This window comes from Taudactylus pleione, unplaced genomic scaffold, assembly GCF_031769625.1.
Source record: "Taudactylus pleione unplaced genomic scaffold, aTauple2 ptg000468l, whole genome shotgun sequence".
Classification (NCBI taxonomy): domain Eukaryota; kingdom Metazoa; phylum Chordata; class Amphibia; order Anura; family Myobatrachidae; genus Taudactylus; species Taudactylus pleione.
The window spans coordinates 743,626-769,514 of NW_028284870.1; the positions used below are offsets into that span (position 1 = coordinate 743,626).

At 42.1% G+C, this 25,889-nt stretch overlaps 1 protein-coding gene across 1 annotated transcript in view; it reads right to left on the reverse strand.

The window, feature by feature from the left end:
* The window catches only part of TPO (thyroid peroxidase), a 300,270-nt gene that overhangs the window by 231,396 nt on the left and 42,985 nt on the right, over positions 1–25,889 (reverse strand). Inside the window, exons 5-6 of the mRNA XM_088448842.1 lie at positions 20,111–20,240; positions 18,216–18,422 (exon numbers count right to left, since the gene is read on the reverse strand). Coding sequence (XP_088304968.1) covers positions 18,216–18,422; positions 20,111–20,240 — 337 coding nt within the window. The remainder of the gene's footprint in view (positions 1–18,215; positions 18,423–20,110; positions 20,241–25,889) is intronic.

Genomic DNA, 25,889 nt, shown 5'->3' on the forward strand with positions numbered 1-25,889 from the left:
GCTATCTCAAATATCTGGTTCCGTAATGACTAAGGATGGACAAGAGACGGGATATATGGAAAATAAAGCTCCTGTAGTGGTCCAATTAAATGAAGGAAGGCAAGCACCAAATTACCACAAAATCTGTAAACAAAAATAGAACTTGGGGTTTTTCAAAGGCTGTTACAACAAGGTATTTAATATGTACAGTCAGTACAGCCAATAGTCCCATTTTTCCTTTCAACAAGAGTGGGGGAGGAGTGGGGAAGGGGGCTATAAACTAGTGCAGGATTCAAGAGGATTAACAAAGTAGTTGAGAGCCAATTCCCCATAGTACCCAATCCAGCTTTCATTTTGATCCCTCCTTCTACCAATTTCACTGTAGTTTCCCTTTTTGCTTTTATCTATTGGGGGTACACTATACTTAAACATGGTTACCTCAGGGGTTCATAGATAGGCTGAAAAGACTGCAAACAGTCATGTACTATCTGCAGTTCTGTTCTGATACAGTATGTTGATGATTTATTGTGTGTTCAGACTCGTTTGAATCTTCCTTGTAATTCCATCTTTCAGAAACAGGTCACAAGGTTGCTGAGGACAGCTGTGCCAGATGAAAGTTAAATACTTAGGACACTGTCTAACCCACAACACCTGACACCCAACAGAGTACAGGCAATACTAGACATGACCCTGCCACAAAACCATCAGCAAGTGCAAAAATTGCTGGGGATGTGTGTGTATTGTAGGACCTTGATCCCAGATTTCTCTTTTCTGGCACTTCCATTGTGGGATCTTGTGTCCTCTACCAAACCTGATCAAGTGCAAAACACTGAGGAGATTGAATAGGCTTTTCCAACATTGAAAATGTACACCATCTCCTGCTTTGGGAATGACAGACTATGGAAAGACTTTTGATATTTTCTGTATGGAAAGTGCTGGTTGTGTGGCAGGAGCCAACACACAATGACATGGTGATGGTGCCAGAGCTTAAGCCTGATACCGTAGTTTGTTCCCTTCCCACCTGTTTATGGACAATAGTAGCAGCTGCCCTTCTAGTAGAGAAGAGCTAGGATGTAGTATTGGATCATGATTTGATGCTCCACATCTCCCGTAGTGTGTGCATGTTTAAATTTGGCTAAAACAAGGCCTGTCTCATCTGCTAGATACACCAAGCGTGAACTTGCCCTTATGGCAACAGCAAATCACTATCAAAAGATGTTACATGCTTAATCCTGTAAATTTCCTACCGTATGTGCCTCATAAGGCGCAAAGTGTTGAGGGTAAGGACAGAAATTTAGAAGAAATTAATTGTGAAATTTGTGCAGATACACATAACTGTATGGAGTATCTAAATCAGACTTTCCTGGCAAGACCTAACATCAGCGACATTCCTGTAGCTGACGCAGACTTAAATTGAAGGGATGTGGACAGGATGCTATAGGTTAATGGAATGAAAGAATGGGTAGGCGAGTAGCTCTGAAAGCATACTTTCTGAGCTTAGTAGAAGCAGTGCACGGGTTGATGCATCTGGGTAAAGAATTATAGATTAGTCAACGCCAACTGTCTGAGAAAGAACACAGAGAAGGCTATACCAACCAAACAGTCACACATCCCTCACACAAATGGCCCTTTCCAGGTAATTCAGATTGATTTCATACAGTTACCTCCTTGCAGGAATTTAAAGTACATGTTGGTATGCACTGGTTTGTTATCTAACTGGGCAGAGGCCTATCCAACTGCAACTACAATTGTGTTTACTGCTAAGAAAATTGTGCAGGAATTTGTGTGTAGGGTTGGTACAGTGGGCCTGATTCAGACCCGCTCGCGAGCGCTGAGCGCTCGCGAGCGGATCGATGTTGCCCAAGTGTGTATGCGCACGACGGAGGCGGCTCCGTTGTGCGCATGCACGAGATCCGAATAACGACGGCCAAGCCGTCGTTATGGGTCTCGCAGCAAAGGGGGCGTGCTGTCGATGGTGATTGACAACACGCCCCCTTTGGTGGGCGTGCCGGGGCGTGGCTGCCCAGACGGAGGCATTCCCATGGGAATGCCTACCGTCTGGGGCCGGCCCCACTGACATCACTAGTGATGTCAGTGGGAGTGCTTTTGGCTCTGACAGAGCCAAAAGCACTCCAGAGCTTGCGGCAGCGAGACCCTACCGCAAGGGTCTCGTCGCAAGCCCGATGGTCGCGATGGTCTTGACCATCGCGACCATCATTTTGGCAGCTCTCTATAGCTGTGGGTGGTCACCCACAGCTATGCGAGCGGCCAAGATACCACTCCAAAAAGTAGGAGGGACGGCCCTGATTCAGAGCGAGCGCTCTGTCAGAGCGTCCGGCTCTGAATAAGGGCCTGTATCCCCAAAGTTATTGAGAATGAACAGGGTACCCATTTCTCAGGGGATGTTTTTCATGTCATATGTAAACTTATGGGTATTAATAGTACATTACACAAGCCCGGAGGAAAGTAGAGTACAATCAAGAATTAGTTGTGTAAAGTGATGACTGAGACTGGGTTAGTGTGGCCAGAAACATTGCCACTACTACTGCACAGAATCAGAGCCACTCCTAGACCACTTTTTGGTCAACAACCGCACTTCATGTTACAGTACTGTATATCCCCAGGATGATTTAAGTGTGCACCAGAAAGGTTTAAAACTGCTGTCTTCAGATATGCAAGATACTAACTTTCATGATATTGAACCTAGATAATATGTAATGACTCAAAACTTTTTGTGCTCAGGTTGCCTGGTAGACCATTGGGAAGGGCCATATCGTGTTGATGACAAGCACCACATCATTGGAGGTAGCAGAGAGACACACTTGGATAGATGGTCACTTTTGAGCCTGATTTGAGAGACTTGAATTGCATTGAGAGTAGCCTGAGCTGAACACAAATTGATTCTATTACGCTACAATGGAGAATCCATTTTTTTATTTTTCGTTTCTTACAGTACCCCATATTTTGTGGTGATGCCAAGGCTAAGGAGCTTGGTTCTGGGGATGGGATTGAAGATGTGGAGATATTGTATAATTGGTAGTTCACTCAGTTTGTCCCCACACTCAACTCAGTGGTCAATAAATGATCTGTCTACCCTGGAGTACAGAGGTAATGTGAGGGATTATTGTCTATTGTTCTGCATTTGTAAATAGTGTGGCCCCGTCGGTGCCATCCAGTGGTGTTAGACTAACAGTAAACTTGATTTCGACAGACACCAACTAGTTCTCTATCATGCTTTAGTGGGAAGGGTTTTAAATCAGAGTGATACTGGGTATGGTCTCTTGTACCTCAAGGATAAGACAATGTATGATTAGTCCCCATTCCTTTAAAATTTCTTGGAAGTACTTGATTAATGGGAGGAAAGGCCAACAGATGGAAAGTATAATGATACTAAATCCCCTAGTTTGAAACATTCTCAATACTCAGTAAATAGGTCCAGTAGCGGTTTTTGCCTAGGGGATGCAAGGCTGCAGACCCCCCAGTAATATTCACCACCTCAGTGTAGTCAGTGCAGTCCATGACTGCACTGGCTACACTGTTTGACTGACAGTGGCTTCCTATTGGAAGCGCTACCTATCAGTCACATATACTGTACAAGCAGTCTCAGGGGGAGTCCGGTTTGCTATTAGCAAGCCCTAACCGGCTCCTAGGGGTTTTTAGATGCCGGTAGCATGCGCATGTACGGCTCCCCACCGCTAGTGAGCATGCGCCGGTCCCGGCACCTGACAGATTGATTGTGCAGGCGCCGAGACCCAGCCAGGATGGGAGCAGTGGTTGAGTAATTGCACCCTCCCTCCCTCTCGTTTTCAGTGGCGACAGCCCTCCTCATCTAAGAGGGTAGGAGCCAATGCTGGATAGGTCTTTGATATGTATACATTTCACCAACACCTAGAAACCTGGGTATTGGAAATTAGTGTGGCTCAATCAGCTAATGGTCTACTCCAGGAGAGCTGATGGGAAACCAATTAATAAGAAAGGGTTACAGTAATCTAATTAAAGGTATTTATAATTTCCAGAGAATGGGATAAGTAAGGCTTACTGTCTAGTGACTATCCAGGCAAACATTTGTTCTGAGCATATGGGGACACTGGGTAGATTTACTAGAACTTTAATGAAAAAATTACTGAGTCATGATTTTGGGGGATTCTTAGGGTAATGGTAGCAAAACTATTCTTTACTTATTATGTAATATAATAAGGCTACTCTGTAGCCTATATTCTCCCCGAGAATGTGTATTATATCTGCGAGTGTAAAGCCTATAAATGGTCATCATCCCCATAATCATGGCTTTATCCCATGAAAAGATGCTCAGTATTCATAGATCTACCCCACCTCCATAGGTACACACAGGGCTATATTTCAGGCAGAATGACCCGGAACACCATTCCTGAAGCTCTTTTGGAAAATGACATCAACAGGAATGACATTCCTGAAACTGCTGTTAGCACTGGGATTCGGGTGGCACTGGCAGTAATGTGGATTGGCACCAACCTCAAGCTGGTTGCAGCCGTGGACCTGCAGCCATCCAGTGACAGTCATGAAGAGACAGCTGTGGTGACCGTTGCATTTCAAATATGGTGCCAGCCGTGAATCAATCACAGCTTGTGGACCGGCAGCCTATCAGTAGCATCTTCTAATAGCACCCACTCCACCAGCCCAACCTTTGACAATTGTTACACACCAATTGATGCCCCACCCCCACTATAGTTCCACCCACATGGCCCACAGCTCCGCCCATCTCTGTTTCTCACAAAGGTTCCTGAACCTATTTTTCTACAAAAATATCACATGTATACACATAGTACAAACATATTTAAAAGAAGCATGGTACCTGGTGAGAAACCCCCAGCTACCAATTTAATATCAATATCTACAGGGTTTCAATTTCATCTAGCATTGGACGTAACCAGGATTTCCTGGGGAGCCCTGAATTTTAATTATATATTAGCTCTGGCAGATTAATTGATAACATAACCAATATGTACAGTATGATGACACATACTGGTAAACGTGTAAGGAGCTACAGGCCTATATAAAGGAATTAGTATAAAGTAACATGGTTCTGAACTATTTAACAGCTGTGACTGGAGGATACTGTGTAACTTTAGCAACAGTTCAATGTCAAGTGTTACACTTAAATCAATAACAATACAGATGACTCCAAGTAAATTATTGACCATCAAATGGATGTGATAATACAGGTAAAATGTGAGTTTTGTAGAGCTCATAATGTTTATATTTCTGCAGTGGGAGAAAAGGTAGTAGGGTGTGGGTCTCATTTTAAAATTCTGTTAATGGGTTCTCAGGTTTTAGTGATTGGGTGAAAGAATTGGTTTCAGTTTTGGATATGCTCCTTATTCTCAAATTTAGTTTCCTATTAAAAATGTATCCATTTTTCAGGTGTGTTCTTGCTGTGTTAAAGTGTGGTAAAAGAGTAACTATGGTAACAACTGAAAGTAATACCACTGATCAGGGCCGCCATCAGGGGGTAGGCAGCCAGTACCCCTGTACCGGGCCTGGAGAGCTGAGGGGGCCCCTGCTGCCAACAGAGTTAATTGATAAACTTTTGCACATGTAAATGCTGGCCGGAGATTTATATGAATGACTCATTACACAGCTAAGCTGTGTGTGATGAGTCATTCATTAATTAGCTCTCCAGCCAGCGCTAGCAGCACACGAGCTAGTACTGTCACATGCTGGATTCCTCTGCAGACCTGTGATCAACGCTGGAGCCTGGAGGTCAGGTGTTTGTCAGGCAGTGGCACAGGTTACAGCTAGATCCCCTACCGTAGATGTACCCTGACGTCATCAGTTACTGTCCATTCCTTACCATCCACATGGGCATAGAGAGGGAACATAATCTTGTGGACAGCGTAGCGAGCCACTGAGTCCGAAGTGTGGCGAGCATAACGAGCCCGCGAGGGGCCAATTTTCTTTTTTTAGTGAACTGTGTGGGCAGGGAACCATAAGTACAGGGATCTCACAACTTCTGCCAGCAGCTCTATTTCCCCCCTACCACCTTAATGCCTGTCCCTATCTGTACTTCCTTACCTAGTATGTACTTAGCCAATGTCAGGTCTCTTTCTAATAACATTTATGAGATCAGGCAGGGAATTGACTGTTATAAGCCACTAAATAACTGCTCCCTACTGATATTTATTGAGACTTAATTGGGAATAAAGGATCTTGTTTGTCCCTTCAAACTGCCTGGGAGGGCTCTGTTTAGAGCCGATAGGACATTAGAGTCTGTCAAGAGGAAAGGTGGAGGCCTTTGTGTATACATCCATAACAACTGGTTTTCAGATGTGGGTTTTATTGAAAACCATTGTCCGGCTGATTTGGAATTTATGTTGGTAAGGTGTAGGCCATTTTATCTGCCCCGGGAGTTGTCTATAGTTCTTGTGGCGGCAGTTTACATTCTACCCCAAGCGAATGTCACCACAGCTTTGGACACCTCGTATACTTGCTATTTCCAAACAAAAGACTGCTCATCAGGATTGTGCTTTCATTGTTACTGGGGATTTTAATCATTTATACAAATATCAGTGATGCTTATAAGACTATCTTATGCTCTCCTATTGGGCAAACGGATCATTCCTCCCTACTCTTGGTTCCAAGGTATATTCCGGTGATTAAAAGGTCTGGGCTGGTCACTAGGAATGTCACTGTTTGGCCTGAAGGGGCTCTGTTAAGTCTGCAGGGCTGCCTTGAATGTTCTGACTGGGATTTGTTTGTTGAGGAGGCAATGGTGGATTCAAGCATTAATGTAGATTTATTGGACTCTTTAGTTTTGATGTACCTCAATTTTTGTATAGAAAGTGTTACTAGGAAAAAGGTAATTTGTCTATTTCCTAATGAGAAGCCATGGATGAATAGTGAGGTCCGTTCTCTGCTAAAATCTCGAGATAGGGCATTTAGGGCTAAAGATAGCATAGCTTACAAATTTGCCCGTTCAAATCTGAAAAAGGGTATTCGCATGACTAAAGAGGCATACTCAAATAAAATTGAGAGTCATTTTAGGGAATGTGTAGATGCAAGGTCAATGTGACAAGGGATTTCGCAACTGGAACAGCGTACGCAGATCGGCTGATGGTGTGTACTGCGCATGCGTGAGTTAGCACTGCAATCACCTATGCAGATACAAAGCCATCTCAGACCGAGTGACGAGAGATCAGTATTTGGGGGTGGTGACGGGAGAGTTGTCAGAGAAATGCAGTCGTGTCTGCCAGTTTGAATGCCATTGCATGGGCGTGCATAAATTATCCATGCATGGGCATACGCAGCTTGAGTACTCACTGCAGCGATGAGCAATGTGAGTTAGCGGTAGAGGGTGTCTCTATGCTGGCTGTGCAACGGCTTTGCAATTGCATTCATTAACATATTTTTGCAGCAAACCTGCGTAATCGCAGCTGCGATCGCAATAGAGATCCATAGTTAATCAGGCCCTAAATCTTGACTAAAACAAAGCAAAAAAGAGATACTAAAATATGACTTTAAACCTACTACAATTTTTAATAAGCCACTAAGACTAAAAATAAATTTAAAATCCTTGTCAAAATTATCACTGGTTCCATATTATTCCCATAGAGACTCATTGTACAATAGGATTTGGGTGGGCATTGCAAATGGTGGGGTTTCCATTTATCAAAGAGTTCTAAAGACAATGGGAGTTTCTCTCCTTTTCCAGGTGGTTGTCTCAATAATAATTGATTTGAATACAATACTAATTTTAGACATCAGATATACTTACAGATTCAACATTATTTTGGGATGTCAAAATTGTACATTGTCTCTCACTATTATATGTGTAACATTGCATTGGTTAGTAAACAATTCTCATTGTCCGTATCCATTCTAAATTCCCTAGATCTAATTCTAAACCCTTAGGATGCAAAATTTTAGCCTTTTGACATATAAACTTCACTAATATAGTGCGTGAACTTGAGGTTAAATACACATGCCTTCAGGAGGGTCCTGATGCCAATATAGAGAGATTGTATCTACCAAATGACCATTGTGTTCTTAGAAGGACCTGTTCTCCTGACCTATTAGAGTCTGACCTGTGTATCTGAAATAGGATGTTTGAAATTATGTATTTTTATGACTCTATACCTGTGTATATATTTCACTACTCTAACCCATCAGACAGCAGAGTATCCAAGACAATAGATGCTCCTGTGCTAGACTAGCTCCCCATGGTAATCTTGGTGATATTTTATTTTGTTAATTTCTCCCTTTCTCCTGTATCTGATTATTCTTGTAAAATTTGTTCACTTTGAGTGTGTGATACCCTCACATCTCAATAAATAGTTTTTGTGCTTTGACACCGCAGCGATCGAGTCAGACAATCACTTATTTGCTTTTAATAGGAGGTCATGAGTAGCAAGGTAGGGCTCAGTGAGCATAAGCTTGGGAAGGTTGGTGAAGGTGTGAGGAAAAGGCTGAAGGAGATAAAATGGTGGTCTGAGAGAGATAGGGGAAAATAAGTAAAATCAAAATATATTACAACAGTGAGAGAAGATTCGGTCAATTGAGTGTCCACTGGAGCCGAAGCAAAAGTAAGTATAGTCTTGAGATGGTGGGTGTTGAAGCTATGAGGAAAAGGTAGAATGAGAAATATAGTGGTTGGAGAGAGAGGTGGTTGGAGAGAGAGAGGGGGAAATGAGTGAAATCAGATATATCACAACAGTGGGAGAAGACTTGGTCAAGTGAGTTACCACAGGAGTAGGTGGTGTAGGAGGTCCATTGGGTGATGTCAAAGGAGAAGCTGAGGGAAAGCAGTTTGGAAGCAGCAGCATCTATGGGGTTGTCCAATGAGATATTGAAGATGGAAGGTCAGAGGAGAGAAAGTTGTGAGGCCAGGCTGCAAAGTTATCTAAAAAAAGGAGGAGACACTGGAAGATGTCAGATGACTGTGAAACAAAAGTGAAACGAGGCGAATAGAGTGAAATTCACAGGAGGAAAAGGAGAGGAAAGAATCAGGGGTTTAGACTTGAAAGGTGCAGAAGGGATAGAGAAGGTCTCCCACACCTCCACCTTGCTGGTCGCAGGTAGATGGTGGAGAAAGTATACCAACAGAGAGGGCAGCGCAGGGGAAGAGGTGTCAGATGAGGAGAGCCAGGTTTCAGTAAATTTGAGGACATTTAGAGATTCAGACATAAAATGGTCATGAAAACAGTTCTGTTCTGAAATATCTGCAGCCAGTTTATTATCAATTGATCTGGCATTCCAAAGGGCACAGGAAAAATGAAGGGAGTGCTGAGGGGGATGAGATTTAGTTTGGCAGGGTTGATCATATACAGAGGTGATTCTTGGCAGTAGTGGGGTGAGGGGGTGAAAGTGGGGAAGAGACAGGAGGCAGGGGCCAAGCCAAGAGGGGAAGGGATGTGGATGGGACATGAGGTGGGGGTAAGAGTGGGAGTCGGTGAGAAGTAAGGTGTGGCAGGAAGAGAGCAGTGTAGGGAGAGGTAGCAAATAATAGTTAAAGGGGCAAGTGGTATGGTAAAAGAGCTTGTAATGAGAGAAGGGGGGACCACTGAGGAGCAGCATTGGGACAACGTAAGGGAGAGGATGATGAGTAGCGGCGAGGGAGATGGTAGAGCAAAATACCAAGGTAATGTACGTAGGCTTGGAGTGGGAGCAGAGTGTAGGAGATCGAAGAGCAAGATGTGAATGACAGAGACAATATAATGCAAATATATACTGTATGGTATAGCAAAGGCAGGCAATGTAAAGCAATACAGTATACAATTGACAAATTGAGGCAATTAAAAAAAAATGTATAAGTATGAAGCAGAGCAAGATGGTGGTGAGAGGCAGAAAACACAATTTCAATAAAATCTAAAAACAAAATAGCTAAATAGAAATGAAAATGGCACTTAGGGCCTGATTTAGTACCGATCACAAGTGCAACTACGGACCCAGATCAAGCGATCGTTTCCCTTTGCGCATGCGTATAACCCGCACTGTGCGTGCATAGCGTTCGCACTGCGATTACGGTAGGAGTAAAACATAGGCGTGCCTGTCCATTTGAAAGCAGTTTCCTGGGAATGCATAACTTAGCCACTGTGATTGCATACGCAGCATGAGAGCCCGCTGCGTGCGAGGAGACTGACAGTGTCGGCATGTCAGACCTGCTGTAAATGCTGCGTGAGTGGTCGATGTGCATCGATGGTACCAATGTTTACGCCTGAGAGCGACATTGGACGGATGTGAGAAAGCAGTAGTGGGCGTCTTTATGCCGGCTGAGCTTTGGCAAGCATTAGCATAATTTTGCCGCTGCCGTCCGTATGGAATCGCAGCTGCAATCACAATTGCATTCCATACTGAATCAGGCCCTTAGATGGTAATAAATAGAAATGTGAGTATTTTGCAGAGAGACAACAAAACATGATGCACCTATGTATGTATGTATGTAAATAATGGCATTAATCTGGCTATGCCCACTGCACCCCAGCCCAGTCCGCAGAGCATTTGAAAAGGTTTAATACCAAGGATTTAGTGTTTATAACCCAGGAGTTTACATGATTTGCTTGTTACATGTGAGCTTCCTGACTCACTGAAGTATTAAAGGTGGGTATTCAGTCAGTGGCGATGGACATGAGGTGCTCCCACATTCTGACCATTTCCCAGGAACTTCACCACAACTAACATTACAGATTTCTTGTCAAACCCCAAAGTTGGGTTACTGCAATTAGCACATTGCACTAATTGAATACCTACCTGGCAGCACTGCCAAAGGAATCCTCTATTGCTAGAAGTGAAAAAAAAATGTTTGTAATGCGAACTATGAAAAATTTCATATGTTTAATGTTTGAAAAATATTAGGTTGGAAATTTGAAATGAATACATGGTGGAAACATAAATTAACAGCAGTTATTTTCTAAGGGTTCGTTATGTGATGTCGACATTTATTATGTTGATACCATACTGGCGACATGATCTGAATGTCGAGATTTGATATGTTGAACTTCACCATGTCGACACAGACAATGTCAACATTTGCAATGTCGACATTTAGAATGCCGACTACATACCATTTTCTCACTGTAGATAATAGATAGAACTGATTCTCATTTTTTTCAGAATAAATTTACTGACTGATTGTTATTTTCTCTGTTCTGAGATACCTGTATCTGTAGCTTCATTGGATTTTGAACTTATCCCTGAATGCACATTCAGAATGACTTCTCTATTTGTTTGGTTTTGCTAATTAATTGAGCTATTGTTGAAATATTCCCTGAAAGAGGTTTTTGAGTTGAGTGGTTGAAGCTATGAGATTTGAGCGGAGAATTCTGATCAGTGTAATTGGAATGCCTATCCTGAACAATGGAATATTGATCTACAGACATCAGGAATCTTATAGATATTAAGAAACTCAAATTGTATATATTGTGTTTACACTTCTCTGACAGGGTGTGAATGACACAGTACGCCCTGCATTTTAAATTGCTATAATCATATATATTCCCTGCATACTGTATAGTCTACTAGAAAAAAATTATGGCAGTACAGACAAGTTTCAAAGGAATCTGAATCACCTTTTACATCAATCATCTCATAAGACCAGGCAGAAAATAATAAAATGATTCTGTCCAGAATAATATGCTAATGGCACCAAAACAATTTGTATTCAGTTTATAAACATTGCATTGTTATAACGTGTTGGGTACGGGATGCCAGCGCTCAGGATTTTGACAGGTGTCATGATTCCGGTGCCGGTATTCTAAGTGCTGGCTCACACCCGGGGTATTGACCGCATCCAGTTATAATATACTGTAATACTATGAAAGAAAAACTTTGGTTTAAAGAACATGTGCTATGGATCCTGCATAAAGTAAGGTAACTATGGAGGAGCTTTATCAATCCTTCTAAAGAGGACACGTGGAGGTCTTAACAACCAATCAGAAACTAACTAGCATTTTACAGAATGAACTGAATAAATGACAGCAAAGATCTGATTTGTTGCTAAGGCAAAAAACCTCCACTTGTCCTAGCTTGATATATACTTCAACAGAGGTCCTATCACGTAAAATAGGGATAATTTTATCCTCGCATTTAATGATTACATAGTAGTTTAATAGGATGCAGTATTGTCAGCCATATCAGAAAAGTAGCTTTATAGCTCAGCATTTGTAGATTCATCCAATATAAATAGATTAGACGTGTTTGTCATTCGTGTGGCCAAATTGGACAATTATCATCTCTCCGGGCAGAAGACACATCTCATATAGGCTAGTATTAATCTGTGGTTAGAATCCAACACATATTGCAGCCCAGTGCCTATCATCTTGATGGTCGTGTAGTGCCCTGTCTGAGTTATTTGAAATTCTGAAAGAACACTTTGTACAAGCTGCTATTATTTGGGTTCTATTCGTGACTGTACTTTCACTGTTTCTGGACCAGAAAATCAAATAGTATTTATCGTAGTGACACATAGGATTTTTGTTTTCATCTTCTGCCCTGTTTGCAAGCTTTAAAGTATGTTGTTTTTATAACTTTTTCTTCTTTCATTTTAAGCCATACACTGTAGTGTTCAAATAAGATATAAAGTTGCTGCTCTACAAAAAAAGTATACAAGTTTTGAATAGAGTTGTGCAATTAGAGATATCCGACAGATCCAAATTTTGGGGTACTGAGTCATGGCTCAGTTCCTACAACCAAATTTAGTTCTCAAAATTAGGCAAAACATAATTTTGCTGGACATGTCGGATTTCAAGTGTTTTGGATTGCATATAAGTCCCCCCCTCGTGATTTCAGGTGCTATTGTACTGTAGATAGGGGAGTGCATGGAGAGGCTTGTTAGCTGAAGCTGTGCTGCAATATTGGCCATTGGAGAGAGTTATAGGTGGGTGAAAACAAATGCATCTTTAATCTGTGTATCCATGAGGGTAAGACACTATAGCAAGCATTCCACCATACAGGCTTCTCTTGTCAGTGGTGGAACTGGCGACTAGTGAGCTCTGGTCCAAAACTATGCTTTGGCCTCCCATCCTCCTTCCCATGGGAAAAGGTAGTAGGTGACAGGGAGAGGCATTATATGTCTGAGGGAGGCAGTGATACTGACAGGGAGAAGCATTGTATGTCTGAGGGAGGCAGTGATACTGACAGGGAGAAGCATTGTATGTCTGAGGGAGGCAGTGATACTGACAAGGAGAAGCAGTGGATGATTGTGGAGGCAGATGGTGGCAGGGAGAGACAGTGGGTGACAGGCAGGGGCAGTGGATGACTGGGAAGGCAGAGGGTGACAGGGAGAGGCATTATATGTCTGAGGGAGGCAGTGATACTGACAGGGAGAAGCATTGTATGTTTGAGGGAGGCAGTGATACTGACAGGGAGAAGCAGTGGATGACTGTGGAGGCAGATGGTGGCAGGGGGAGAGACAGTGGGTGACAGGCAGGGGCAGTGGATGACTGGAAAGGCAGAGGGTGACAAGGAGAGGCATTGTATGTCTGAGGGAGGCAGTGATACTGACAGGGAGAAGCATTGTATATCTGAAGGAGGCAGTGATACTGACAGGGAGAAGCAGTGGATGACTGTGGAGGCAGTGATACTGACAGGGAGAAGCAGTGGATGACTGTGGAGGCAGACAGTGGCAGGGAGAGACAGTGGGTGACAGGCAGGGGCAGTGGATGACTGGGAAGGCAGAGGGTGACAGGAAGAGGCAGTGGCTGACAGAGAGAGGAAGTCAGTGGCAGAGGATAACAGGGACAATCAGTTGGTGAAAGCAGGAGGCAGTGAGTGTCATGGGGAGGCAGTGGGTGACAGAGAGAGGTAGTGGGTGACAACAGAAGGCAGTGGGAGGCAAGTATAATAGAGAAACTGGGTGACTGAGGGCCAGAGGATAACAAGGAGAGGCAGAGGGTGGCAGAGAGAGGCAGTCGGTGGCAAAGGGTAAAAGGAACAAGCAGTAGGAGACAGCAGGAGGCAGGGGGAGGCAGGGAAGGTAGTGGGTGGCAAGGGGAGGCAGTGGGTGACTAAAGAGGCAAAGAGTAACAGAGAGAGGCTGTGTGTGATAGGGAGAGGAAGTGGGTGGTGAGGATAATAGAGGCAGTGGATGACTGGGAAGGCAGAGGGTGACAGGGGTAGACAGATGGTGGCAGGGGAGCCAGTGGGTGACCCAGAGCCATAGCTAGAAATGTTTGCTCCCTGGGCGAGAGAGTACCAGAGCCCCTCCCCCAACACACACACATCACCTGCAGCGGCAGGGAAATATTGCTAGTCTGGGCACACTCGAGCCCATTAGTCCCCAGGGGCCCCAGTGCAGTGCAACGGCTGCACCACTGGTAATTTAGTTCCTGTTTCTGTGTATGTTTGAAAAGTAAGATGATATATTCTTTTTTTGAGGCACTCTTTTTGTCAAAATTAGGACTTCACTTTTAATAAGCATACTGTATATTAAAAAACACTAACTTTGTAAAATAATATGAAGAATACAAAATATGAAACAATATATAATAGAGGATATAAATATGACACTGTCTTCACAGGTCCCTTGTGATATAAGGTCATTATAACATCATAGTGACCTTTGAATGTACACCTGTATATATCATTTGTGTTTCACAATTTTAAGTTCAAAATGTATATTATAAACAAAATATCATCACCTGTTATCTATAGAAAGATAACTTTTTTAATCACGACTCCTCACATATTCCATCATAAATGAGTTAATCATAAAACTGAAACATGAGCCTGGATCAAGTCCACTATATGTTGGCACAAGTGGATCACCAATCACAAACAGGGTAATAACCCTGAGTCAAATAGGTAGGTAATTATTATTATTATTATTATCATTTATTTATATGGCGCCACAAGTGTTCCGCAGCGCCTTACAAAGTACAAAAACAAATTGTATACAAGTGACTTACAGAACAATACAATACAGGACATGGATAATATATATTGCTACATTAGCGACCATATCACCCAGATAAGCAACAGAGCATAAGCAACCAAGTGTTAGGTGCCCTAGTGGTGAGTAAGAAGTAAATGACACTATAGTAAGGAGAAGCACAAGAGGGTAGATGGCCCTGCTCGTGAGAGCTTACATTCTAAAAGGTAATGATTAAACATATACATTTTATAGACATAAGCATAACATTAAAATAGGTAAAGATGGATAAATGCACAAGTTCAATAATATGATAGGATTCTACATTTACCTAGGCAGTGAGCAATCAATGAGAACTCCTAGAGCATATTTAAAAGGTGCACAAGGGATAGTTCTGCATCTGCTGATAGTCTACATAGAGAAAACTCAATAATGACTGACAAGAGTTCAGAGAAAGGGAGGATACAGTCTTTGTAACAATCCAAGAGGCTAGAAATGATAACAACAGTATATATTCAGAATATGCTGATAAATGTCTTAAACAGTCTTATCCTCTTTAAAAATGTTTTTAAATATTTTTTTTAACAGCAAAAATATTTAGCATATAACTGAAATAATGATTATGGGCTTTGTCCACCTTGCTGTATTGATGTTAAGACTACTAGCATCTCAATTTACCTATACTGGCCTGAGGCCTGTGATTTGAAGTTTGGATTAAGTTTGCATTTGAAAAATCACATTTGAAGCTTGGTTTTTAATAATTTTTCTCATGTTTCAGGTTTACTTTTATCTTTCACTAAATACTCCACCTCCAATCACCTGTACTGGCCTCTGGACAGTGATTTGCTGTTTGAGCTAAGTTTGAGGGTGATCAAGTTTTTTACTAGATGGCAAATGCAGGATTTCTTTTCACTAAAATTACCTGAAGATATACCAAAAGCTTGGTTGGTGCTACTAGTAGAACTGAGGTGATAGCCAGAGATTCATGAGCCTTATTAAGGTTTTAGGATCCATCTAGAGTAATATTGTAGCAATAAAATAGATTTAGTTTTGATAGTGTTGCAAAATTGTTTAATTGATATAACGCAATCTGCTTCAAGTTAACTTGTGACTGTATCTAAGTGACTAATGATGACTTTCTTGAGACAGGAAGATGGAAATCCTGGATGGTTTGATTAATGATTTATCCTCTATCTATAAGTAGCTCTAATCCTTTCAGGATGTTTCTGGTGTACTTTAATTAGCAATGATGTTACCCTCACTCCCCCTACTCCTCTCATATGCTGCAGTCACTTCGTGAAATGTTAATACTAGCGATTATGTGCCTTTCTCTCTGCTCTTAGACACTCTGGTATATAGCCTGGGGTGCTGATGCGGTTATGTGTAACTATCACTACTCACTGTTCCTGCTGTCTCTCCCCAGAGGAGATAAGGGGTCTATTTACTAAGCAGTGTTAGGAGACAGAGTGAAAAGTGATAAGGTGCTAGCCAATCAGCTCCCAACTGTCATTTTCAAACACAGCCTGTGAAATGGCAGTTAGTAGCGGATTGGCTGGCACCTTATCACTTTTCACTCAAGGCCCCTTGGTTAATGACAGAATAGGCCACCTCAACGCACCTCCTTCTGCCCAGCCGCTGTCACACTTTCCGACTCTGATGTGTTGACAAGCGCGGCCAATGCAACACTTCCACCTTCCAGCTCCCGCTTCTCACGGCCTGTCAGCACTGGAGCCCCACTTGAGGGGACATTTCTCCAATTGCCCTCTCTGCTACAAACTGTCCCAGGACACAGCGGCTTACAGCGCCCACCCTGAGGTAACGCCGCAGAGCTGGACAGTCAGTGTAGCAGGCTCTCGAGGGGGAACAGCAGACTAACTGGAGTCGCCTGCCCCCAAGTCACGTCATCCCTATCAATAAAGACCTGTGCCACCATTTCTCACATAACACATATACAGTATATATATATATATATGTAAAACTATAAGTTCCCAAACAATCACCCTCTGCCCTTAAAATACTGAACATATACAGGTATAATAAATATTACATTGGTACATTAGTACTCTAATATGCATTAAAACATATAAACAATTCTAAGGGTATACAACACACAATATCAGACCCTATATATCACATTGCTGTAATTTCCAAATTTTAATATAATATTCATTACACACAGTAAAAACCACTAAGGGTGTTATATATGTCATAATTCCGACATATACAGGGCAAGAGAACTAAGTTATGACATTAGGCGCGGTGGTAGGGCCCATAGCTGTAACTAGACTTTTTGGTGCCCTGTGCCAGAAAGAGCATTGGCACCCCCCTGGTTTTTAGATAGATTTGAGATAACACAACCGAAAAAAGGGCAATGGTCTAATGGGGAAGGGCCAGGGAAGAGATAGGGGAGGCCCGGAGATGCTGGGGATAAAAGAAGAGGAAGCTACAAGTAATAATAATAATAAACAGAAAATTGACAGGCCCAAACAGTGCCCCCTGCCCTGCAGTGCCCTGTGCCATGGCATAGGTCGCACTACCCTAGTTACGGCCCTGGTAGGGCCATCCTGTCTGAGCTAAATGTTTTTATTTCAGACATGGGCACCATTCCAGAATATTGGAGCAAGTCCTGGAGTTTGGGGGAGTGACAGAAGAACTTACCATTTCTCTAGACATATATGTACACATTGGTCTCATTGTGCACTGGATAGTGATACAGTATTAAATATTAACCCTATAGATGGACTATAGTAATGCACCCCTAATAGTGCATGTCTTCCAGAACTCTTAGAACTCTTAGTTGGTGCATTACTGGTGGTGGTTATTATTTAATTTGTGATACTGAGATCTTTCCAACACGCAGTTCTAGTACATTTTTATTATTTGTACTGTTATTATGGTCATGGTGTTGGTTGAGGAAGGGGGTTTGTAGGCAACCGGAAACGCCCCTGCATTTGCCTATGCATGTGCAGTACTACTTATATGCATTCGCAGTTTACCATTAATCACTGAACTGCAAAAATATCAGCATTGCATATATCTCTGAATCAGGCCCTGTGCTATGTGGTGGTGGTGATATGACTCATTACTCCAATTGTCAGTACTCTGCTTTCTTAGCGGGGAATTTGATTCCTTGTGATGGCTGCAAATTATTTTCAGAATGGCTGAGCGTAGGCATTTTGAGGTCGGTAACATTGCCATTTTTCCTTGCACCATATGGAGATGTGAGGGATATAATTAGTGATGAATGCCTACCGTAAAAGAGCGTAATGTGTGCAGCTAGACATTATGGTAATGTCCAGTAGCACATCTTCCAAGTTGACCACCCAAGATTACAAATTCTTACAGCGCTGCTCAGTAACAATCAGATTTGGAAACATAAAAATGTCAGGTTACCTACCTCTATGGGGTAACAGGACTTCTGCCTCTTACAAGTTGACTGACAGTTAATTCCCCACATGGCTTGTGCTTTACCAATACTTTGTGGTGTGAAAGCCATGTCATGGTCTATATATTGTCCCCATTCAATTATTATATGGGAATATAAACCATCCTCCTGAAAATTCCCATTCGATGCATGAATTATTTTATTTGTAACTTCTCGAACCTGAAAACATAAAACAGTGCTGATATTTTGAATATATTTTTGTAGGCATAACTTATACATATTTCCTACCTGACAGATTGTAAGCTCGCGAGCAGGGCCCTCTTACCTTTATGTATGTCTTTTACGTATATGTCTTTTATGTATGTATGTAAGTCTTTTACAACCCAGTAAAATGTTAATGTTGATTCAGATTGTAAAGCGCAATGGAGTATGCTGCGCTATATAAGAAACTGTTAATAAATAAATAAATAAATAATAAACATAGTAATATGGCAGTTAGATAAAAATAAGCTAAATATAGCCATAACATATTGTGATGCTCTCGCCTGAGATCTACTTAGGAAGGCAAATCTTCATCCTTGGGTTACAGCTATAGAGTATCAAACCTGACGGAGACGGATGAAGCTTGTTCCTGGAAATCAGAGCACATTTAACATAGCCTTTATACAGTTGGCGTTATGGTAAGGGAAAAAACTCAATTGGACTGACAAGATTACTCTGATTAGATTAAAGTTAAACGATAATCATTCCTTTACATTACAGCAACAATAAATAAACTGTCACCTCTAGTTTAAATAAACATTTCTGCTACACAATCTTGATATCTGTAATGCTGCATATACACGGTCAGATTTTGTTTCAGATATGAACGATAACGATTGTAATAATCGTTCAATTGTTCATATTTTTGACATGTGGGGCATGCAACGACGAACGATGCGTATTCCCGCATGTCAGATAACGATCTCTGAAATCTGATGTGTTTGCAGTCAGATTTTAACGATTTCATTCATTTTAATACAGTCAGTAATCGTTCAATCGTTCATCAAAGATGAAATAGTTAAAATCGTTGTAAAAAACGTTCATCTGACAAATCTGACCGTGTGTTTGCACCATTAGAATTGTTTTACAATGAATAGCAACATTTTAACTACTTTCTGCATCTTTTACACTATTACAAGTTAACCATTCAATGCTATTAAAGTTCAAGCTAATTTCTAAATTTCAACCTTAAAATAATGAATTTCATTCCAGGTGTTACTACTGCAGGCTTAATGACCCAGTAGGCTCGCAGTGATCTATCCCTTTCTGGCCAGGCAGGACTGGTGCATGAGTACTTAGTACCCTTGGCATTCAGTCATTCCCTTTGTTAACCTGAGACAACCATAGGGCTCCATTATACTGTATGTCTCTACCTTTGTTTCATCTCTGCCTCATCCTTATTTCTCAGTGGTGGTTGACCAGTGGGGTCTGCAGCATGGACCAAAAATAGCAGAGGGGGGAGGGGGGGGGCTGGGCGGAAGAAAACATAACTCTAACTGTACCTTTGAACTTGTTTTTAATATTGCCGGATGTCCACCAAGAAAGTAAACTCCCCGGGGATTAGTGCCACGTATGTATCACAGCTGCTGCAGCCGGGATGGAGCAATCAGTGCCTCCCTCCTGTATCTGACTGCACCCCAAATGCCTGTATAACTAGCCAATGGTAGTCTGGGGGGAGGGCAGCACCCACTGATGCATTTCTGTTCCAGATGTTTAAAAACAAATAAAATTCAATCAAGAAATGTTGTGACAAATGAAGACATTCACAATAGAAAACATGAATGAAAATATCCCAGATTCCCATTGCATCACAAGGCCTGCAAGCAGACTGTGAGCATTGTAAACCAAATATGGAAAGTTCTTACTGGAGGAAGATGGAAATTGTTGTAGAGGAAATTTTGATTCCACCCCTTTGGCTCACTGATCCCGTCTTCATATTGTGATGGAAGCCATCGAGACAGAAGAATATTTGAAGCACCCCAGGTAGGGTTATTCCTAAAAAAACATAAAAACCTATAACATTTGACCATTCAGAAAAATTTACTTATTTGACTTTATTTCTGAAAAAAACACATTAAACATGATAATTTTGTCTGCTTAATTCCTTTATGCTTTGTGATCAGGCTCTGTTTAGAGTGAAAGTACGTTAAATCCAGATGGGACCATGGGGTAGATGTATTATAGCGGCACTTTACATGCTGCTATAATGCTTCCTGCTTTGCCTCCTTACTGAGGTGAAGCTGGAAGCACTACCGATGAGATGTATAAACATCTCATCGGTCAGAGCGGGGGAGCGATAACTCCCCCCTCCGGCGCTACCTGCTAGAGACCGCAGCGCATCAGCCTAGGGTTGATGCGCTGTCTCAATCCCGGCCAGCTCCACTGAGCATGCACGGAATCTTGCAAGTATCGCAAGATCCCCACGTGCAGCCTGGAGCCGGCAGCCACCGCAGCATGAACAGCGCTGTCCCTGCTGTGGGAATAGGGCTGTGCCAGGTTGTAGCTGTCGATAACGACAGCTACAGCGGGCAGAACGGTCAGGTGATCTGACCATTCATACATGGCCCAGGTAATTGGCGCTGCCATCTTGTAGATAGCAACGCCGATAATGACAGGGGCACATAGCACCTCTGTCATTTACCACCCAACCTCCCGATCATACATCGGGGAGAAGCGGTATCAGCACAGATAACGTGCGCTGATAATGCTTCAGGACTTCTTGCATCTCCCCCCCTGCATCACAGGCACAAGTCCTCTGCCAGCTGAGGGGCTACATAGGGAAGTGGGTGAATGCTCCTGGAAGCAGGTTACATATCTTCTACCTCCCTATTTATTCTCACAGATACTATAGTCTCTCCTTTCTTTGATGCATTTCAGCCCTGCAATACTCTATGAGTAACAGAAACCATCTAACATCTGTATGAGAGGTGGAGCTTCCCATTTTATCTGACTCTAATTATCACCAGCAGTGAGAGCTCTACAAGGTTGGACTGGTCCACAGGGGTACACGGGAGATCCCCTATGGGCCCTACTGTCTAAGGACCATACACCCTCCTCTACGCATCATGTTCCAGACTGTGCACTGAATTGTACATTGTTCCTCTATTGGAGGGTCAATTACCTTGTGGAGTAGGACCACTGAAAAACATTGGTTCTTGGTTTTCTTCTATAGGGGTCTATTTAATAAAACTCCACATACCGTGGACTTAATGCCATTCCTGCTTCGCCTGCAAATGCTGCGAAGCAGGAGCCGGCTACCACAATGTTTACTAAGAACCCTGCTGACAGTAAGGGTGAACGTTAAGTTCACCCTTCGGCGGTTTCTGGCCCCTCCTTACCATCGGCTGCATAGTTATACGCATACATGATCTCCGGCATCTGAGATGTAAACACACACAAACACAAAAAAAAGCAGAACTATTTTTTTTTTCATTTAAACCCAACTTTATTGTAGGTAATAACAGAAAGCAGGGACTTCCTGTAAGCAGTGCACCAGTGAAGACAGAAGAAAAGAGTTACCGACATATTGAGAAGCGTTATGTACTTGGATTTTCAATTCCTCTGAGCTTTTTTACCCCTTAAATAGACCCCATAGAAACTACACCAATGTTTGCCTAATGGTTAGCCAAACAACTGTGATGGCTGGCTTCACCCCCTCTGGTGGATGACCACATCCCTTAAGCATGGACCCCTACTACTGCATTACTCTGCTGGGTCCTTTATGCCCCAGTCTGACACTGGGGCTCTCTCATCAGCCACCCTATACCTAGGCAAGACGGCTGACAGCAGAGGCACTGGCTGCATCTCATTGCTGATAACTTCACTATCCCTCTCATATATTACATATGTGAACAGGTACCAATCTAGGTAATCCTCTTTAAGACTCACTCACCTATATCTGCCTGTTAAAGCACATGACAATAGTGTTATTTACACCTGAAGCATTTACTAATTACTAATTATTTAGTGACTTTCTCCCTGCCATATATAAGTACATGCCATGAAAATGACTATCAACTGATTCTATGTATTACTGATTCTTTGTTGGTACAAAAACTTTGAGACATATAAAACATATTGTTTATGCTTTGTTTAACATATTGCTGACGTTTATTTAATAGCTTGCATTTGTGTGAGGACAGCCACCATGCTGTATAAATACTGCTTGTATTTAAACATTGCAGCTGATATCAGAACAGGTCATTGTCCCTTTGTACCCCTCTGCTTACAAAATAGGTCTTAACTGATTAGAGATGATGATTATTTTTAGATATTTGAGATAATCTCTTGACTTTTTCAGAATATATGTATCAGCAGATACTTGCTTTAATTTAAACAATATTTTTAATGTTCATGTTTGAACATGGTCGCTACTCAATAATGACCACAAATTTGTTCAATATTATTTTATTCAAAATGTATTAATAGTGAAGTATTAAAATTTACATCATTTCTTACATATTTTGTGTGTGCCCCAAAAATAGTTTCTTTTACGTAAATACTGCAAGGAATTGATTAGGAAACAATTTAGTATATGTCTCCTTTTTCTTAGCCAATCCAGAGACGTACCCCTAATTCTCGCATGCAGCTATCTTGCCATCCATACTGCCATTATAATCAGCAATCAAACTGGTTCACAAGATCATTCGGCAGATCGGGGAGAGCCTAAAAGTTAGGTGCTAACACATGTGCAGCATTGGGCATAGTGGAAGTCGACAAAAAGTTGTAATTACTTCTTTAGAACATATAGTAGCTATGTACTGCACCATTGTTCAATAAATGTTTTTTTCTGCATACCACAGATTTTCATCTTATGAGTATCACAGACCCAGGTTGGCTGTTATTAAATTTGTTTTATAAGTTTAGCTTTCTAAAGTTAAGGGGCACCAGCTTAAAACTTGCCTAGAGCACTAAATTGGATAGGGCTGGCTCTGTGTCCATGTGTACACTGAATGATTAGTTATAAGCACGCTGATATTTATCTAAAGACCATGGAGGGCAGGAGCAAGCGGGAGGTGAGTGTGCATGGCGCAGTGCGTGGGGCTGGAGTCTCTGGGTCTGATTCCGAAATTTACGCTAATACATTCCCACCTGCAATCTCTCATGAAAAAATAACCTTATGACTTCCAAAGCTTTCCCGAGCATAGCGACACCCACTGCTGCCTTCTCATATCAGTCCAACAACGCTCAACAGCGTAAACATTGGAAACACAGATACAGATCGAGCAGCTACGAAGCTTCTAAGTGAAGTGTGACCTGTCTCAAACACTGCGTCTCTCCTGACATGCTGAGAGCTCTCGTGCTACAAAGGAGATTACAATGGCTAATTTATGCCATACTTGCCTACTCACCCGGGAGTCACGGTAGGCTCCCAATTTTGGGGGGTAACCCACCGCACCCACAAAAGAGTAGGCAAATCTCTCGAATCCTGCCAACTTCCCAGTGAAGTGGGCAGGATGGGGAGATTTTACGAGACATATGCAGGTACGTAGGGAGGGGCTAATTGATGCAAATTTGGTCATTTAACCACGCCCCTCAAGGTGGACCCGCAAATCTGGCCCCGCCCCCTGAAGCTGAGAGCAGATCTCCTCCCCGGCCTGCTCCTGAGAAAGATTCCTAAAAAGTCGGTAAGTATGATTTATGTATGTCCGTGAAACAGCATTTAACTGGTCAGACACGCCTGCATTTCCATAGCCACTCCCCCGTTACCTCCCCCAAATGCTGACTACCTGTCACTCATTTTGCGAGTGAATCCTCTGTGCCAGCGTAATGGCAAACCAGTCATTGCACATGCACAGTATGGCTTTCACACATGCGCAATGGCTAAAAATCAATCTATGTAAATATTGGCATTGCATAAATCACTGATTCGGGCCCTAAGAGCCAGGGTGTATCTATAATGGGTGCAGGGAGTGCGGTGCACACGGGACCCTGGGTCCACACTGCACACCCTGCACCCATATATTTTGATACCTACCCCTCCGAAGTCATCGGCTGTAGCAGCGCTGCACACAATTTCCCGGTGACTTGACCATGCGCAGTAGACTCTGGGCACAGACTAGTGCCCAGCTTCTACTGCTGCTGTCAGTGTGCGGCCAGCCGCTGGGGAGAGAGGAGGAAGCCTGGATGGAGAATGCACACTGGCCCTCTCCTCTCATAATACCCCTCTGCTAAGAGCACAACCTTATATTTGGGAGTCTCCTGGACAGTCTATGGAGATGTGTCGTCATCTATGTAGCAAAGAATCTGTATTTGACATTTGTATTTGACATTGGTGCTTCTGTTTTAGATTGCCTGCTGACCTAATCGAGCATAATATTTCCCACCTGGTGAGCACTGGGAGTAATATAATCTTCAGACTGTTGTTACTCAAAGTTTCAAGTAGTCAAAGTTAAACTAAATTTGTAAACGGTTCTCCAGGGCCTCCGAATTATTGTTGTTTAGTTTTTAGCAACTAAGATTCTCTTTACCGTCTTTACCACTTAGAAGTATATTCATTATAATGCGATTTCACTTAACTAAATTACACGATTATTGGATTTGTAAATGATCTCATTTATAAGTATCATCTATTTATTTGTATTAAACACCAGACAATGATTCTATTATATGAAATATATAAATTATAGATTAATGGCTGGAAAAATTACCTACATTCCTGCAAATTTACAGTTGCCGAATTGATTGATATTGTTTATATAGAAAAATGTTTAAAAACAGATTAAAATGATTCATTCTCCATGTTTTAATAATTTTCCGAATGATTTGGTCAATTAAATATCTTGTAATTCTGAAACATTCACAAATTAGTCTATACAGTGCTGTAGAGATGTGTTAGACCTGTATTAACAAATTACCCTGTGGTTTAACAATGTCATTATGAGTTGCTGAGTAATGCCTTTCATTACCAACCAGAGTGCATACATAATAGATGAGATATTGTGTAAGTTACTATTAGTTCTGCTAATTACCCAAACAAAAGTATTGCTTGTAAAAGTTTTTCTTTAAAATTCATTTTCAAAAATAAATAGCTGAAATAGGTTTAAAGGACAATTATACTACATTACATAGAGACATACAGTATACCATATACCATTCATACTGTCAGTGGGATGTACTAAAGGCAAAAATACGGTAAAACTCCTGAAAAATGCAGTTTTCAGGGGCTTTACCGCATTTCTCATATTTACTAAGGCGCTACCTAATAGAAGCCTATGGGCCTCTTTTCAGGATGCGACCTGAGAGGGATCCAATGCCCCCATAGCGCATGTGCAGAAGGACGCCGGAGGGACTTTTGGTTAATAAACCAAAAAGTCCCTCTATCGCAAAGGACAGCTCTTACCGGGAGAGCTGTCCTTTGCGATTTTCTATGTACATACCGGCGATATTATTGCGTATGTAACCGATAATGGGCGGTATTCCACCCTATAGGTTAGTGGTGAATGTGTAATAAAAGAGTTGTTGTCTTTGAGTCATAGTTGTACGCTGCAGCTGTATTTTCACAGTTTGACCATTTTTTCTGATCTGCACACGTGCAGGAGCCACATTGCGCATGTGTAGGAGTCGCCTTGCGTATGTGTAGGAGTCGCATTGCGTATGTGTAGGAGTCGCATTGCGCATGTGTAGGAGCCGCATTCCCATGCA